This window comes from Zosterops lateralis (assembly GCF_965231275.1).
Source record: "Zosterops lateralis genome assembly, chromosome: 3".
Taxonomy (NCBI): domain Eukaryota; kingdom Metazoa; phylum Chordata; class Aves; order Passeriformes; family Zosteropidae; genus Zosterops; species Zosterops lateralis.
Genome location: NC_139764.1, coordinates 35,672,301 through 35,690,465, shown reverse-complemented (window position 1 = coordinate 35,690,465; position 18,165 = coordinate 35,672,301). Strand labels below are relative to the sequence as shown.

Here is an 18,165-nt window from a genome sequence, read left to right as displayed (position 1 = left end):
AAAAGAAAATGTTAATAGGAATAAATGAAAATTTAAAGCAATAAGATGTTAAAAGGATCAGTATGTTCACATGATAGCAATCTTCAGTTCAAACTGTCACTTGAGCTTTTAAAATACTTTTAAATCACAGCTTAGGTGCTTGTACTCCGGTGTACTCAGATTTATGTAGAAAGTACATTATATTTATTGTCCAACAGAGTACAACAGTACACTCCAACATTTGTTTTTCCAGTAGATCCCTTGCCCCATGGTTTTAGATGAATGTCAAAGAAGTTAGGCAGCCTTTAGCTACAGAATCAGACCTATGCAAAAGCAAGGCTGAATGAGTCCCAAGGCCAAAGCTGTTGTTTCAAGAAATGAGATATCCTATAAATGAGACATACTTCTGTGAAAAAAGCCACTACCGTGCAGGAAGTCACCTGTTTATGATGCACAAGCTGCTTTCTGATCTTTCGGGAATACAGTCTATCCAGGCTACTGTTGCCTTTAGTAGATCTGCTCAGACTCTGAGTGTGAAGGCTATTATTTATAAAACTCCACTGGTTTCCTAATGGAAATAAAGTAAAAAAAAAAAAATTAATCCATCTTATTAAACTTCATTTAACTCTAGAGAAAAGCCTTTATGTTTCAATGGTTAGCATGTCCATACATGAAGTACTAAAGAAACAAACTAAATCTAACTCTTGGCATTATTCAACTATCCCTACTCATAGTAGCATTTCTGTGTGATTTTAAAATGCAGTGGTACCATCTTCTTTTCATTATTCTTAGAACATATAAGCAGGCAAGCAACTCTGTCCTAAGTAAAAAGAGATGAATGTAAAAGTTGCATTTTAATTTTTAGAAAGGATATTAAAAGAAAACCACAGCTAATCAAAATAATAATAACAATGATAATAATGATAACAATGTGTGGCATTTATTATTATTATTACCATCATTATCATCATTGTTACTACTACTACTACTACTATTATGAAATAAATGAAAACCAGACAAAAAACACATTTTAAAATAGTGGATACAAATACCAAAACATTTATGAAGTCACACTGCTGGCCCTTTCTCACAATATGAACTGTGTCGACATGGTGCACTCTCAATTGTAAAGTCTCAGTCACAGGGTAATATTACGTTTTACAAACTAAAATCAATCCTGCATTTTTCACTTGAAAAAATGAAGGAAATTGTATTTATAAGGAGATGGGGATGTAAATAAGCAGACATGAATCAAAATAAGAAGATCACAACATGCACTTTTAAAATCTCTTTTTTCAAGTGAATAGAAAATGCATTTTATGTATTTGAATAGGTGCCAGAGCAATACCCGTAGAATCAAGTTCTGATAATAAATGTGAGGTACCTGTCAAAAATCGTTCCCTCTCTTTTCCGTTCAGAGGTTTCTTCGCTGTGGCTGCTTCATCTTCAACAGTGGCTACATAATCCAGTAGTCTGGACACCAGCATTACAACCCAACTGATCATGGGAATATCTAAAACTCCTTAAAAATAAACCAATTTCAGTGTCTTAATAAATTTCTGAAGACATAACAAACAATACACATTTCACTAGGCCAAAGATTCCACTCCCCTTTTTGTTCTTCAAAAGGAGAGTTAAGAGTCTGAGCGCTCATAAATGGGGGAAGAAATCAGTATAAAACCTAGATGTAAATGAAAATGTCACTGTTCTCTTAGTCTGAATGAAGCTGGAAGTCAAAAGCTTCACCTCAACTGTTCAAGCCAAAAATTAAGCAGCATTTTTCTTAAAAAGAGTCAAAAATTTTATGTCTAAATTTCATAAATACCAAGTATAATAATACTATAAGCAGCTAATGACAGCTGTTTGCATTAAAGCACATGAAGTAGATATCTCAAACTCCACAGTGTGCAATCCCTCCACCAAGCAGGTCTCCAATAAGATAGTTATAACCATGCATACAGACACCTCCATCTTTACCTCTCCATTAGTGTCTTTTCATGTAGCATCTGAATAAGGTGCAGGAAAGCCAAGAGTGATTTCAGACTAGGTGAACCATGCTAGTGGCACTATCAACTGGCTAATGCCTATTTCAGTCTCACACTTCAAATGCCATATTTTTGTACAGGCAGAAAGGAAAAAAACCTTATCCTGCACATCATGCAAGAAAAATCTTTGTGCACACAGAAATCTAAATGAACAGTTCTAAAGTTTATGACTGCTCCACAAAACCAGAAACCTACAAATAATGACCACTTAATTACAGCCATTATGCCAATGGCATAATGCTACAATGTCAATACAGCAGAGACATCAGCACTAGAGGTTACACCCACAATTTCTTATCAGTTCACTGTGCTGAGCCACATTTAACTACACTGTGCTTTTCATGCACTGACCTCAAAAAAGCAGTAATTAATTCAAACCATTATTAAATACAGACCAAACAAGAAAACTAAGGCATAGAAACAATCCATCCAAAATCACATGTAGCTGCTGGCATCCAAGAGTAGGATGCAGTCTGACTTGTTAACTGCAGTTTCCTCAGCACACTCTGACAGAAAGCAGCCCATCCCATGCAGGCAGAGGAAGGACCCCAGCAGGTCCATAACAGAACCTGGACTGGAAATACAGACTAAATTGCAAGAACAGAAATGAGGAGCACTGGTGACCAGTACACACCTTTTTAGATGGCAGAATAAAGAGAAAGGATCCTGCTGCAGAGTGAAGTACATACCTTTACACACATCTGTTAGAACAAGACTATTTTATCTCATTTTATCTCTCTCTCTCAAAAAAAAAAAAAAAATAAAAAAAAAAAAAAAAAAAAAAATCAAATTTCTCAGCTTCTCTCCCTCCCTCCCTTCCAAGTGTCTTTTGCTCATTCCTTTTTTCTTCTTCTGACCTCAAATTTTACAACTTCTCTTCACCCATAACACTCACCTCTTGCTCTGATCTTCCTTTGCTTTTTCACTTTTTCCCCAGTAAGTTTTCACCCCTTTGACCCTGATTTATGTGTGATAGTCCTCAAATAGGAATTTCTTCTGCCATACCTGATGCTTCCACCACACATAATATTGCCCTAGTACTCACCTGTACTGTCCAGGAGGAAGGAAGCTGGAAGACCAGCAAATAAAGCTCTGAAGTATCAGTTACTTCTGCTTCCTAAAGTCCTCCATGAGGACAACTAGTAAGGCAAGAGCTATGAAAGGAATTGGAAGCTGTGGGGAGAGTGCAAACAGAGGTAGAGGAGATGTAAGCTTGGGTTTGCCTCAAACTAGTTAGAGACTATAGCAGGATATGGTCCCAATAGAGAAAGCACATGGTAGATCAGTAGGAAGCAATAAGACAGCTTCTGACACCAGCTGTTAAGTCTGTTAACATCAGGACACAAGGGAAAACTAAGGACAGAGTCTCAGCTGGCACTTTACAGACCTCACAAAGATAAGAATTTTAAACACCTCATCTTCTATGATGTTTTGCTATCTGCACCTAACAAATTAAATAGCCTAGAGTGTGATGTTTTTCAAAAGAAAGAATTTGTGTCAACCTTGGGGTAGTTAAGAGAACACTCAAAGAAAATCAGGTTCACAGAATGTAATTTCAGTAAATTTTTAGGATCAAAAAAATGTAAATTCCTTGTAATTACAATAAGTTCCACAGGAACAAACTCTGTGTAGTTTGCAGAAACCATGCAGATACATGTAACAAACTTGTCTTTGTGTCTGTTTCACCTCAAAAACTTGAAAAGGATCTCATGAGCAAAAAGTTGCATTTCTTTCCAAACATTAAACTCAAAGTCATCCACTAGAGCTGTCTATACACTGAATGCTCCCCCCACTCTGCCAAAACTTCCTAGCTGAATTACAAACAATCAAATAGATTTTGCTCAGGTTTTAATGGGGTGGGGGAAGGAATCTCTTTTAGCACCTAAAGAACAAGAAGATTCATCACATTTTAAAAGACAACTGTGTTTTAGAAATATCGTGAACAAGCAATTTCTTCTTTTAATACACCAAAAATCATGAGTTAGTCTCTCAATTTTCTAGTTTATAATGAATATGAAAATAATCTCCCAAATTAGAAGGCTACCTTCAGTTCTTCTGTGCACAGGTAAATGAGGTTGCAGTGGTGACAGCAGGTTATCCAGGAGATTAAGTAAACTTTCTAAAACACCACTGTTGCTAAGCGATCTTTGGCCAATGCAAGAAAGCAACATGAAGACCCTAAAAATAAAATTTACATATTTAAGATTTTATTTCTTTTTCAGAATCAATAATATCCTGCAACACCCCTTATATAACAATATTGTCCTAAACTTTCATCTGAGACACAGACAGGTTGCTACAGAAAGCAATGCTGTGGCCCAGCAAATAGACTGGATTTCACATTCTATCAGTGTTAAGGTTAATGCAACATTTTAGGGTGAACATCTTCTCTTTCACCCTGAAGATGTCAGCAGAGTCTTCCACATGTGAAGCAACATCTCATCCATTTTATTTCCTATTACATATTACTGATAGCAGGGAAAGAGAATTAAATTGATGGATTCTTATATCCTTGAATTTATGAATTTTAAAAAGATACGAAAATATAGCTGTTGCTATTCAAAAAGAAGGCAGAAATCCACTAAGCAGCAAATATGTTTGATTAAAATAAAATGCTAACATTTAGAATGTTAAAGGCCTCAATCAATAATCTGAAATAATCAATACATCTAACATTCAGTGCTCAACTCTACACATTCTTGCTCTTATCTCAGTGCAGTGTTTTGCAGTGAATGCTAATAGTGAACCTTCCAGTCTCAATCCCACTTGCAAATACTGGAGAAGAGCAGCTCTATGATGAGGGTACATTAAACCCTGATAACGCAGAAGGCCATTTCTGACACTGGAGAACAATCCTGCTAGGTATGTGAAGATTTCCAAGTAAGAAAAAATAGCAAGTATTTGTGGTGTAACAACCAAACAGGTACAACAAATAACTGCAATTGGACATTTATCATTGGCAGTACTTTTTTGGGTCTATTTCTTAAATCAATGAAAACCACGGCTAAGTATCCTTCAGTCCCATTTTGTCAATTCCAATGCTGAGTTATTACTTCACTGATCCACAGGTAATGTATCAATACAGATTTATACCTTACCTGTCTTGTGGAAATATGAGAAGTTGTTCTGAATTGTATAATTCCTGCAGTACATTTGAGAGAAACTGACCCCACCACCTTTCACCTCCACAGAGCTGAACAAGCAGAAGGCCAGTATGCAATCGTATCTTGGGGGTTCCACTGATACACAGGTGTTTAAATAACTCTTCACAAGCTTGAGCATGAAAAGTACTCTGCAGAACCACAGGAACTGAGTGCCCTTTTAAGAAAAGAGAACACCTCTGTTTAAAGAGACAATGACTTGAAAACATAGGAAAAAGTTTGCAGTAAATTTTTAAAATGACTACAATTAGACTAACTGGCAGAGGAGTAAAGGAGGCAGGAACATATGAGGAGATAGTGATTTGTAGGTAACTCAAAGACCAGGCCATTTGGTCAAAACCAAATCAATATTATGTCAGTGCAAATACTCCCACAGAACCTACACAAAGAAAAAATTAAACCAAATAATGCTTTAGAATAAACTGGCACAGAAAATAACACGACAACCTATTAATAGAACAATCTTCCATTTCTTTTTGTTTTTTTTTTTAAATACTACCAACTCCTACTCAGATTTTTCAATTTCAATTCTCCAAGACATCTTTCAATGGCAAGCTTAGGAAATAAAAATCTTTATTGGATATCAAAAAACAGTGAAGTAACTAGAAATACTGGTTTTATGAGTTCACTACCACCACAATGCTCGAGGCAATTTCTGCTTCCTTGGCCTGCTTCTAACTGGCTAATCCACCCCCAGCATTGCACAGGCCTCAAAGCTCACAGATCCTTTCACAAGGTGACTCTGCCTGTGAAAACCACAAGACTATTCTGCCTGGGCAGTTTTCTGTTACTTCAGCAAACCGAATCATCCCACAGAAGGATCATATGGCTATCTGAAGAAAGAAATATGCAGCCAGGACTACACAAAAGTGAGAAGGATCTTGACACCTTCTCCTGTTCTTTTCAGGGAGTGGTTAGGCCAGCTTGATGCCACTGGTAACACTTTACAATGTATGCTATCAGCTACTAAAAATCACAGTAGATGTGACTTGGAGCAGCCTGGTGTAGTGAAAGGTGTCACCCTCCATGGCAGGGTGCTGGAACTAGATAATCTTTAACATCTCTTCAAACTCAAACACCATTCTACATTTCTATGATTCTACATCTAAACATAGTTTAATGGTCTTATGGTAGAAAAGTGCAGGTCCAGAAATAGAAATACTTGCATAATGTTTCTACTGACATGACAAAAAAATCAAACCCTCAAAAAAATACTGACCATTGGACGAATGCAGCAAACTGAGCAAAGTATCCAGTAAGTATCTAATGATGGTGCGTAACTGTTCTGTGGATGACATCTGAATCAACTCTTTTGGATCAGATTGTTCCTTCAGCGTTTTCCTGCTTGCACCTAAAGCTACTTTGAGTCTCTGAACAGCATGATGAGCCAAGTTGAGTTGAAGCTGCAGCTGAATGCAGTCCTGGTAAGCAGAAAATACTCTGCTGTCTTCTTCTACTGCCTTGTCTGGCTTTCTCAAAAAGTACTGGGCATTGTTAGCACTATTGAGTGGTGGCAGGTCAATACTCTGCAGGAGGATTTCTAACCGATGACAGGCCAAATTGTACCTAAAGGGAAATATTCAAAAAGCACAATTTGATACACATTAGCAAACAGCAATACATTTGACAATCACCCTGCCAGAAGACAACTTCTGGTCCAATGTGAATGCGTTGTTAAAACACATAAGGAAAGAATACAGTGTAGTCTTTGTTACTGCTATAAAGATATTCACAACAACTTTATAACAGCAGAGTGTTTTTTGGTCTGAAGAATATAATGGGAAGGAAAAAAATCTGTAACATTATGATATCCTTGTGTTTTACATTAATAATAATTAGCAAATACACCTTTTATTTTTTGCTAACCTGCACTGTATGTCTTCTTGCAATGCAACCATCATTGCCAAATGTTGATCAATTTCTGGCTGATTTGCTGCTTCACCTTCTCCTCTGAGGGGATCATGCATTAGTTTCAGCTCATTTTCAAAGGGTAGGATATAGGTATGGCCATAATAAAATCCTAATGGGATTTTTGCTCTGGCATTTGTGCTACCATATCGACCAATGACAGTGATCTGAAAGAAATCATGCAACCATATTGTAACACAATTGTATCAAACCAGGAAAAATAAACACCAAGTCAAAAACACATTAAAACTTTATAGTCAGCAAAAGTTTGGTCTGAAGAGAGCTTAAGTGAAAATTCATATACTAACAAAGAACCTAAAAGATCTTTTTACCTTCATAAACCTGCAGACTGGGGGTGGCAACAAATCATGTAAAATAAGTGAATGTGTGCTGATGTCAGTAGCCACTACCAGTCGCCTTCCATCTACTTCTTCTCCTAAAGTCCAGATGTCAATGGACAAAGAAGCCAAATCTCCACAAGTGGGAATCAATACATCTGTCAGTAATATAGGTCTTCCAAAATCCAGGGTCACAAATCTTCTTGCTCCTAGGTGAGGAAAACATAGGATTGCCTGAAAGATCAGTGTGTGCTAACCAGCAAGACATGTTACTTCTCAAACAATAAAGGCACTGTTTATGTGTTGTTTAAAAGGTATATAAAGATTTATTCATTGTTTAAAAGGTATATTTGTATACTTGAGGTTAAAAATAGCTGTACAATCTCAGAAACTCTCACTACAGCTTGTACACTTTGAGAAGAAAATTTTGGCACCAACTTAAATGAAGCTGTTTTGCTTTTTATGCATTATTTTTTGAACAGGTGCTCTGTTGAGAGACCCAATATATTCCCCAAGTCTCCAGGATTTTTCAACTATCGCCAAGTGCTAGGTCTTAAACTCACAGACACGACAGAATGCAAACTGAGAAATATCTTTACTCTGGAAAGGTAAGAGAGATTGTAGCTAAGCAACTTATTTAAAGGCTCCAGAAAATATTCCATTTCTTACTAGAACATGTGTCAAAACTATTATTAGGAATTGTGGTTTTACCTGAGTGCATTCGCTCTATAATAATTGACTGATGAGGTGGAGGTTGAAGAAAATGTGAAGCATGAGATATTGCAAGAGCAAGGCCAGATCCAAGTGGATTCTGAGGAGTGGAAAAACATCAGTAAAATTAAGTGATTAAAATCTATGCATTTATTGTGACCTGTTAAAGACGTACCATTTTGACAACACCTCACTACACTTAGATTTGAGCATGAACCATCAAAACACTAAGTTTGAACTACTAAGTTCAAAGGATTAATAACTCCTTACACAGTTAAGCTAGTACCAATAAAGAGAAAGCATATGAGGTACTGTAACAATACTATCTGGCTTTCCTAAATTCTTTTCATATGGCATAAATTTAGTGACATAGTTTTCACGTCTCACCCAAATAAACATATATTTACTAGTACTCAAGTACAAATTAAGACCCTGGAAATGCTTACAGCATCTTGTTTCTCTAAGAAAAAGAAAATAATTACCGTTCTAGACTTGCTTGTATTTTTGTTATGTGCTGCAAGGTTAACTGTTGGGGGGTCAATGACTGAACCAGGAAAAAGCTGAGCAAGCTCTGCATTAATAACGGCAGAAACTGCTTCATTAGGTGGAGTCAAAGGTGGAGTCATGAAGAGAGGAGTTGTTTTTGGGGTGGGTGGAATGACATCTGAAGGATGAATGAAGAACCCTGGAGCTGCTACTGTATTAGAAGGCACGGAGTTGTGAACAGGACCAACTGCTGATGCTGCTGCTGCTGCTGCTGCTGTTGTCTGATGCAGTTTTGCTTCCAGCTTCGCTTTCTGTGGAGAAGATGAAAGCAACGTATGTAGCAGATAATACCACTTGTGAATACGGGAATAGTATTGAGCTACAAGTTCAATTTTGATTATACAACTGCACTTAGTAAACCTAAGCTACCTTCAATCTAGCCAAGTTGGATGACCAACTATAAGCTGAAAAATTAAACTATTAAACTATCTATTTAATTTGACTCATGAGCTGAGGAACATGAGTAATTAGATAGAACAACAACAAAAAAAAAAACAACAACAAAACAAAACAAAAAAACCCACCCTACCACTGAACAGCAAAGTAGAGTCAACACAGCCAAGCATTGCCCACTAACAATAGCTTGGCCAACTAACAATGGCTTTATGACTGGCACTTCCCTGTGTCAGGACCTCTGCTTTTCATTTCAGTATGCTTTTTCAATTTCAGACTGATATACTTACTTATGAAGACTTAGTTTTTATTACAAACTCCCAACCCATCCTTAAAAAACTATATACAAAAACTATGTCTGAAAGACCAAAGCAGCAGGGGAGACACTCCCAGCACTTTGCTTAAGACGAGCAAACCAGAGTGCTGAGCAGCTCCTTCCTCAAATACACTATGGAGAAAAAAAAAAGGCAACTAGCTCTGCAACTACTTTCTCAGCTTTCCAAGTTTAGATACAGCACTAAAAAGAGCCAAATAGCCTCCAACCTGTTGCTGAAGCTTCAAAAGCTGCTGCTGTTTCTCTTGCAGCACCTGGAGCTGTTGCTCGGCTGAGGCCATTGCATGAGAGAGAGACTGCAAAGCTACCTGGGCTGCTGAACTCAGTGCTGTCGAGGCTTCCCCAACTGTTCCAGATGAGAGGCCACCAACTGCTGGGGTAACCCCAAAGGTACTCACTGGCATGAAACAAACAAACAAAACAAAACATGTATGTAGAAATTATAAAACACACCTTTAATTCCTTATTAATTGTTCAGAGTGATGTAAAAACAGGAGAAATATCTTTTTATCCAGTTCCTGCTACAAGATAACATCATCTTGAGTTACGAAGTATATGGTTTATAGACTATGCACACTGGTCATACACATAACACTTGGATTACAGAAAAGCCACCTAGAAAAGCTCTAGAATTCAAAAAAGGCTGTAAGGTAAAGATGCAAGCTTGTAGGTTATACTGTCCAATAGAAACAAATGGATTCAAATTAATATTTTTTAAATCCACTTGGTTTGCTAAGATCCAAGAAGTTCAACTTCATATATAGAAATTATTTAAGAAAAAACAAACCACAGAAAAAACCATTTCAACACTTGCAAAACCACAAGCACTCAGTTTGTCAAACAGTACCATTATGTTCAATTAAAAATGTATTGTGGAACTATGCTAAGTAGAAAAAATGAAAAATTGTATATACCAGTAAACGTACTTGCATCGTCCCTTTCTATTCTAGTTCCATCACTTGTTGAAACACAGGTAAAGTGCAGAGGTTCAACTTCCAGAAGTCCAGTAAGAGAAGTAAAACTACCTTCAGCAGCTGCACAGCTACTTATTTTCCCATTTCCTGAAAGAGAAACATGTATCTGCACAGTCAGCCAATGTTTTCTTGATAGCGACATTTCAAGTCATGAAGTGTCAAAAGGGACAACTAAATACAATGCATATATTTTATTAGTTCCTGTTGTAGAAGAAAAATAACTATCACTATTCCTCAATATAAACTGAAGTATATTTTTTAAATGATAATGCTGTCAAATCTGAAGAGAGTATATTAGTAAGCCAAACTGTCAACTGTGACAGAAGTGCAGTATAGCTCTCTTAATTCCAGAAATAAATTATATATGGATGCTCTATTATTTGTACACTGAAAGCAAAGTAGCTTGCAAAAATACACTGATGTTACCAGAAAGGAAGAGGAAGAAACCGTCAGACCAACTAAGATTATACATGAATTTAGTATAAAACCCAGACTATTAATCAACATCCAAACAAATTCACAGAGTTGTATGCAGGAAGGGATAGGAAGGAGAAAGACAATAGCACATAAGAGAAGGAAAGGAGTCACTATGACTGATAAATACTCTTGCTATGAAAAGAACTTCCTGATAGGTAAAAACTATCTACTTCTTTCGGCCCTTGCAGGGCCTAAAGATTCACTTATGAATTTATCCGAAAAGACAGACACAAATATGCTTTTCAGGTATTTTAACTCCTCTAAAACAGAAAAAAATACCTCATTAAACCTTTATATTTAAGTAGAGGAATGCCATATGGCATCTTCCCAACTTAAGAGAAATCCATTTAGGTTTCTCTGCCTATGAGTGTTGCTAGCCTCAATAACACACCTCAAGGAAGCCACTTAAAAGAGGTGACAGATGATTCCTAAATGACTGGAATCATCAGGGAATGAGAGCAGCCTTTCTGTTTAATCTCTACCCTGAGATATTCTACAGGATAAGAAAATAGGAGATTCCAGAAAGAGGCTTCTTCTCCTTGGCCTAAGGCCACAGGAAATGTAAAAGACACCAAGAGGAAGAGAACACCTTGGACTTCAGCTTGGCTGGGGAGTATAAAATCACATCTTCATGAAAAGAAAACGGTGTAATAGAGATTTACCAATTCTACCACAATCAATCACTGCTAAACATACATACCTGACAGAACATCAGACAAATCAATTTCATCTGACTGTACTCCAATGCTGCTGTTGTATACATTTTTACAAGAAGAGCCACAGATTTCCAAATCAAACAGAACTGGATCAAAAGGTGAACTGTATAACCCATATCTGCAAATAAGAGGAACAGCACCATTCACACAATAGGAACTCATACAAAATTATTTACAGTAAAAGGCCAAATATTTCGGCATTAGGATTTATTACATTCCAAACTATTCTGTTCATTCAACACATCTTAGAAATTATCACTTACTTATACTTTATTAAAATAATTTATTAGATGGAATTTTCAGACAGTTTATAATGCTAAGTAAGTAACTCTTAATTACTTAAGAGTTTTGAAGATGTAATACTGCTCTGGAAAGACGACACACAATCACAGTAGGCATGGAAAATAGAACTACAAGCCTTAGACAATGAGCCACAGCAATACACACACCTGAACATGGTAAATGAGACATTAGTCTGAAGTCAATAAAAACACAGTACTGTTTCAAAACAGCAGAAGAAATTCCACCTCAGCTTCACTTCGAGCTGAAGAACGAATTAAAAAAGGAAATGCTGCTGGGCATACCAATCAACATTTGTGATAAATACCTCAACAGAGGGAAACTTTTAACATTTACTCTGGCAGTGCTGGAGGGGAAAAAATAGCACCATCACTCAAAGTGGTCCCAAATCAATTAGGATTTTATAAGCTGAGAAAAAGGAAACTCCAAAGTGATACCAAAATCACAAAGCGGGGGGTTTTTTTTGTTGTTGTTCATTTGTGGTTTTGTTTGGAAGTGAGGTTTTCTAGTGTTTACCAATACCTATTACTACCAACTGAAGGGGAAAAGAATGGAAATCAGGCCAAATTACTAAGCCAGAGTAGAACGAAAGAATCCATCTGTGTAGGTACAAAAGTGAAAAACATAACACTCTGCACCTTGGCAAGAGACAAAAGAAATCTGAAATATTTCCACAAACACATCAGCAGGGACAGTAAATTCTTCCACCTCTTTTCCCTCTGCCTCCAAGTAGTTTCTCTTTACCAGATGAGGTAAAAAGCCCCAGCATGCTGAGAAGGCTGGAATGTTTAAATGTCTTTTTTGACCAAGTAATCAAAATAGTGCAAATGTCTACATGAATACACCACCAGCAACAAGGTAAAAATAGATTCTAGACTTCTCTGAATATTAAAATGCTTCCACATTAGCTGGGCTCTGCGCTTTTGGCCACACAATACTACGAGTGTAATTATCAGAAAATGATGAACGATCTTAAAAAAGTGCAATAATTGCTGGAGATCATCTGAGAATTACAGACCAACACATTTAACATTACATTTCCCAACCAAGTTACTTACAAGGCAGCAAATTTTAAATAACTTTATACTCAGAACATCACAAGATAAACTTGGTTGCTGTTTACAAACACGCGTTAGACATGGCCAGTGCATGCTGCACATCTGACAAGACTGATGTGTTTGCTGCCTGACCTTTTTTCATATGCCAGCCAAGACAGCAACGCTTCTGTAGAGGGGCTACTAAAACACACAAAAACGCTCAGACAAAATTCAATGCAGTATCTTCACAGCCTGCTTTGGACATCAGATTTAAACATTCAATAAATCAGGTCAGCTCCAACACTAACACTGATTACTTACATGTTTTAAACAAAGAATTTGATTTATTAAGTAAGCAGGTCATAAAATGTCAAAATTCTGCAAGAGCACTGTAGAGTAGAATCTGAATGTACTACAAAGGGTTTCATTTGTTCTGTCCAACACAGATTTATTTCAAAAAGCATAGTGCCTTTTATCCGTTCTTGAGCAGGAATTATCAGGTTTACTGTTTTAAGCTTCATTAGCAATCCTTTTCACAAAAGGATATAGAAGGTATAGCAACAAAAAACCAAACCAAACTAAATCAAGAATGTCACGTAAAAACTCATCAATCACCTTATGCATCTGTGCAGTAATGAACATAAACAATGCAAAATACCTCTTCTGCTTCATTCATCAGAGCCCTCAACCGGAATAATGTCTAAAATTTTGTATCACAAGACAAGGAAGATAAGGACCAAAGAAGCTCAAGGAAATGCTTTAAGAATGACCACAGATCTGGTGAATACATTGAAGACACAAATACACACCAAACATCCAGAACTTGTTTAGAATGAAAGAATCTGCTCTCCAGTGCCAATGCACTGTGGGCAGGACACAAGCACTAAAAGGCTTTAATAGCAGCCAGAGAGTTTTCAGATTAGATGTGAGCAGGAGACAGTTCAAGTGCTAATGATTGTAATTAAACCATGTGAGACCTTTCAATATTTAGAATAATTTAATTCCATGACTACGTGATTCTGGTACTTCCAAGAATGGGCTGGAGAAATTCTCAGATTTGCTAGAGACAAAACCAACCAGTTTTTTTTGTAAGACAGCCAAAAAATCCTATCTGAAATGCTTTTTTTTTGTTGTTTTCTGAACTGCAAATCATGTAACACACCCTACTGGCCTTATCCTTGCAAGTTTTACTTGATTTATTGCAGCACGTGATAGTAAAATGAGTATTACTCTCCCATGAATGTGCAGATCTGTTAATTAAACATCTGCTTTTAGCTGATTACCAGATGTTAGGCTATTGCACCTGGGACCAATGACAAAGAGGAAAAATACAACAGTAAAACTCTGCAATACGAATGCACACAAAAAAGATAGAATATAATTAGGGAAAGGAAAGGGGGAAAGGGGAAAGCTGTGGCTGCCTACTAATTTCTCTTTTAAAAAAATGCAAACACAAAAAAGCAAAACCCCAAAATGACAGTACTCTCTTGTTCCATAGGCATAAGAAAAAGCCCACAAATTTTGCTTGAATTGGTAAACTAAATCAAGAAATAGCCAGTCCTTCCTAGAGAGCTATTGCAATCAAATAAGGATTTTGCTGCTATTCTTAAACTACCTATGGGGTTACAGAGAAAGCAAATTAAGATCCAAGAAGAAAATCAGTAAAACACTGTCTAGAAACATTCAGAAAATCTAAGCTTGAAGGACATCAAGAATGGGCTCACTTAAGAAACCTTCCCTTGCCATACAGACAATTGTGCTCACCAGAAATGTCACATGCACCAAATCCAAAAGCAGGCAACTGGAAAGGAAAACTTTCTATTTTATTTCTATTTTTCTGTTTAAAGAAAGTACTTGGGAGCAATTTAGATGAAGGAACAATTCATTTCCCACAGAAAGGTGCCATTCTCATGTCAAGTGTAATTTTCAGAATTTTCTCCTCCATTTGGTTCAGTTCATTTTATTTTTCAAAATTCTCAATTTTTCCAGATACCATTTCTATTGCTGCAATAAGTCTTCTAAGCAGCTGCAAGGGTTTCAGATGGTGAAATAAATTAAGAACTAAGTAGAGAAATGCAGCAGACAGCAGGGTAAGGATCCAAGTGTAACATCCGAGACTAAGTTTTTATGAAGTATTTTGGAATTATAGTTCTTTAAAAACAAAAGAAAAATAAAGAGATCCTCTCTCCTCCATAACTTCCCTTACTACATTTTCTACTAAATTTTCAATTTTTAAAAAAAATTTGTAACTAATCTCCACCAAACCTTTTCTACTTTGATCATATTTGACTTTGAGGAAAACACTTGTAATCCAAAGTTAAACGGCCAATCAGATCAATATGCAAAAGAAGCAACATCACAGTCCTAAATATACTGATACTTTAATTAAAGTAATTTCAAAGAAGAACCTGCATCCCCAGTAAATTACTCCAGGTCCCTACACCTAGAATCTGGCCTTCAAAAGAAATACATTAAATGTATGGTCAGCCTACTGAAAGACTATAGTTTTGTGAAGCACTTTACCAAACTGAAACTATTCTGTATACTTAATCCCCTATAAGAGTCAAAATAGGACATACTGTGTTAGTCCTTACATTAAAAATCATAAATACTAAATTAAGGATTGCACAGACCTCAAATACCACATACACATTTGCAGGTGTAAAATGTGAGATAGAAATAAAATTCAACTTTAATTTTGCACAAGTTAAAACTGTTTTCCAGAACTTCAGCAAATTAATCCTTGCTCAGACAAATACAGTGAAGTGTAACACACCATCTTTATCAGAACACCAAAGGATGGCAGCAGACAGCTGTTGGGTTTGTTTTTATTAAGTTTACAACAACCCCATTTCTCAATACCTTGTTTGAAGTAGTGCCTCCATTGGTGTTAGGCGATCCTGCAGCTGCCGGGACACTGCAGTCAGCAATGATGCACAAGCTGTGCTGCATCCTGCCAGATCTTCATCCTTTACATAGTTCAGCAACACAAAATACCAATACACAGATCCTGCATTTAAAAAAAATAATTATTCCACATGAAACGTAATACAAATTTTTCACTGAGAAAGCATACTTCTGAGGATTATCAATGGAAGTCTGAATACAGACTAGGAGATATTCTACCCTTTCCTCTTTCTTGAGAGACTTCAACTAAGAATTATTCTGTAATCATAAGTTTCTTCAAGTACTTCTGATTCTCTTATCAACTAACACGTAATTGAAGGGAAAAAATGTTCCCAAGAGACAGTTTTGGACACTTCTTTCACTGCTCCTGCTCACAACAATCAAAATACTCTTTATATATTAAAGTGCTCGGCTATGGGTTCCAATCCCATCAGAGCCAAGCCATAACTTCAGAGCCAACTTTTTCTCATTTCACTCTCTGACTCTGGTTGCTCTCCTTAATCTGTACTTGCTGGAGAAATTGCTTCCATACAAATCAGTTCTGGGAGCACAGCATGGAGGTTCCATACAGAAACACAAATCTCAGCTTCCTCCTTCTCCTTCCCAGTCTGTGCATTCCATACCCACTGTAGCACTGTGTTAAGTGTTTTGACCTGGGTGGTAGTAAAACAAGCCTTTTGAAATGCAAACTAATTTTTGTGCAAGACCCACTGGTGATGCCAAGCTAGAAACAATTCAACAATGTCCTAGTGTGAAAAGCAGGCCTTGCCACCCAAAATACAAGGGTGAAGTCATCTTCCCATGCCATCTGGCACTCCAGATGCTTCAACAAGGTGCTAAGACACCATTACACTGCAATATAGATAAGGAAGAAATTTAATTTAGTTTAAACTTCCTTGTAGCGCAGAAGAATCAGAAGTGGACTACTACTTCGACATCATTTTGATTGCCAAGTTTCCTGGTTGTCTCCTAATTTTAAAAAATAACAGACCATGCTGACTGTCATGTCTATCAACAGAATCTGTTGCTGCTAAACACCTTTCAGAATTCTCTGAAAACTTGCTTAAGCTCTTCCAAAAACGTCAGCCTTCACGCTCTGGTTTAAGCAAGCTTATTTGCTTAAAATTCCACCAACTGCCAATGTCTACTTCATGACCAGACACTCCAAGGGGCATTTTGTACTAACTGAACAATTACTTCATTTTAATTTCACAAGAGAGTCCAACACAACACAACAAACAACAAATGTATCGTGTATTTTTTAGACAACAAACACTCCATACGTACCACCCGTGGCAGCAGCAGGCAAAAGAGGCATATTGTCAAGTAAAGCTTTTAGAAGAACTGATCCAAACCCTTGCTGACTCGGGTCACACCTCCCATTGCTACAAAAAAACACAGACACTTTAACATTTAAGGAAGTAAGAATGAAGGATGAAATCTCCTCCAGAAGATAAAGCTGAAAGACTGATGTTTTTTGCAGTCATATCCTAAACACATATTTCCTGCAGAGAACATCTACCAGATCTTGTTGCTTTATGAATTCAATGTCAAACACTAATGAACACAATGCTCACTTCAGAATGCATGCAAATCACCCAAATATAGAACAGAAATAAACAAAAGTAAATATACGCAAATAATTAGCACTGACCTGATGCATAGTGCAAGAAATCGTGCACATTTGTGAGCTATGCTCCGCCCAGCTTCAAAGAAGCAAACACGTATAATATCAGAGACACATTTACGTGTTTTGGAAAGCAAACTGTCATTTCCCTCCTTTGAGCTGTGAAAACAAGTTGCATACTTTAGAGAATTATATAAAATTATTTTTTTTAACTAAACTGATACTGAGAAATAGCCACAATAGTTTGAACATAATTCCTCCCTTACCTGCCAGGGCCATTTGAATATACTCCTGCCAACCAACAAAGTGTGTCGAGTACAAGACTCTGAGCATGTTCTGTAGTCAGACTGTCCTCTGTCTTCTTGCAAAGAGTGGTGAGCAGCTTCTCATGGAACTCTGAAAACTGTAGCATGGCACACCGTTGAACTCTAGGGAGGCCGGGAAGGAAAGAAAAACCAGAATTATCCAATACAGCCATTCTCCAGCTTTGTATCCTATTTTAGGAGCAGCAAAAAAGAGAATCCTAGCTGAAAGTAAAAGCAGTACATAATCATATGCAATACTTTCTGTACACACATTCCCAATCATCCTGTTTTCTGCTCACAGAACTTCCTACATTGCAATACATCCAATAAGTTTCTATGAAATTTCCCCCCCGCTTTTAACTTGTCTAGCAACTTTTAAACCTAAACAAACTTTCACCATCTACAGA

At 36.9% G+C, this 18,165-nt stretch overlaps 1 protein-coding gene across 1 annotated transcript in view; it reads right to left on the bottom strand.

Annotated features, from left to right (window-relative positions):
* BIRC6 (baculoviral IAP repeat containing 6) overlaps positions 1-18,165 on the bottom strand; it is a gene marked incomplete at its 5' end in the record, with an annotated part of 172,856 nt that overhangs the window by 105,154 nt on the left and 49,537 nt on the right. The window contains 16 exons of the mRNA XM_083856975.1: positions 420-547; positions 1,364-1,501; positions 4,069-4,202; positions 5,123-5,342; positions 6,405-6,751; positions 7,052-7,260; positions 7,426-7,640; positions 8,143-8,242; positions 8,625-8,939; positions 9,625-9,812; positions 10,330-10,476; positions 11,567-11,700; positions 15,782-15,929; positions 17,114-17,211; positions 17,481-17,612; positions 17,720-17,881. Of these exons, the coding sequence (XP_083713101.1) occupies positions 420-547; positions 1,364-1,501; positions 4,069-4,202; positions 5,123-5,342; positions 6,405-6,751; positions 7,052-7,260; positions 7,426-7,640; positions 8,143-8,242; positions 8,625-8,939; positions 9,625-9,812; positions 10,330-10,476; positions 11,567-11,700; positions 15,782-15,929; positions 17,114-17,211; positions 17,481-17,612; positions 17,720-17,881 (2,815 nt within the window). The remainder of the gene's footprint in view (positions 1-419; positions 548-1,363; positions 1,502-4,068; positions 4,203-5,122; positions 5,343-6,404; positions 6,752-7,051; positions 7,261-7,425; positions 7,641-8,142; positions 8,243-8,624; positions 8,940-9,624; positions 9,813-10,329; positions 10,477-11,566; positions 11,701-15,781; positions 15,930-17,113; positions 17,212-17,480; positions 17,613-17,719; positions 17,882-18,165) is intronic.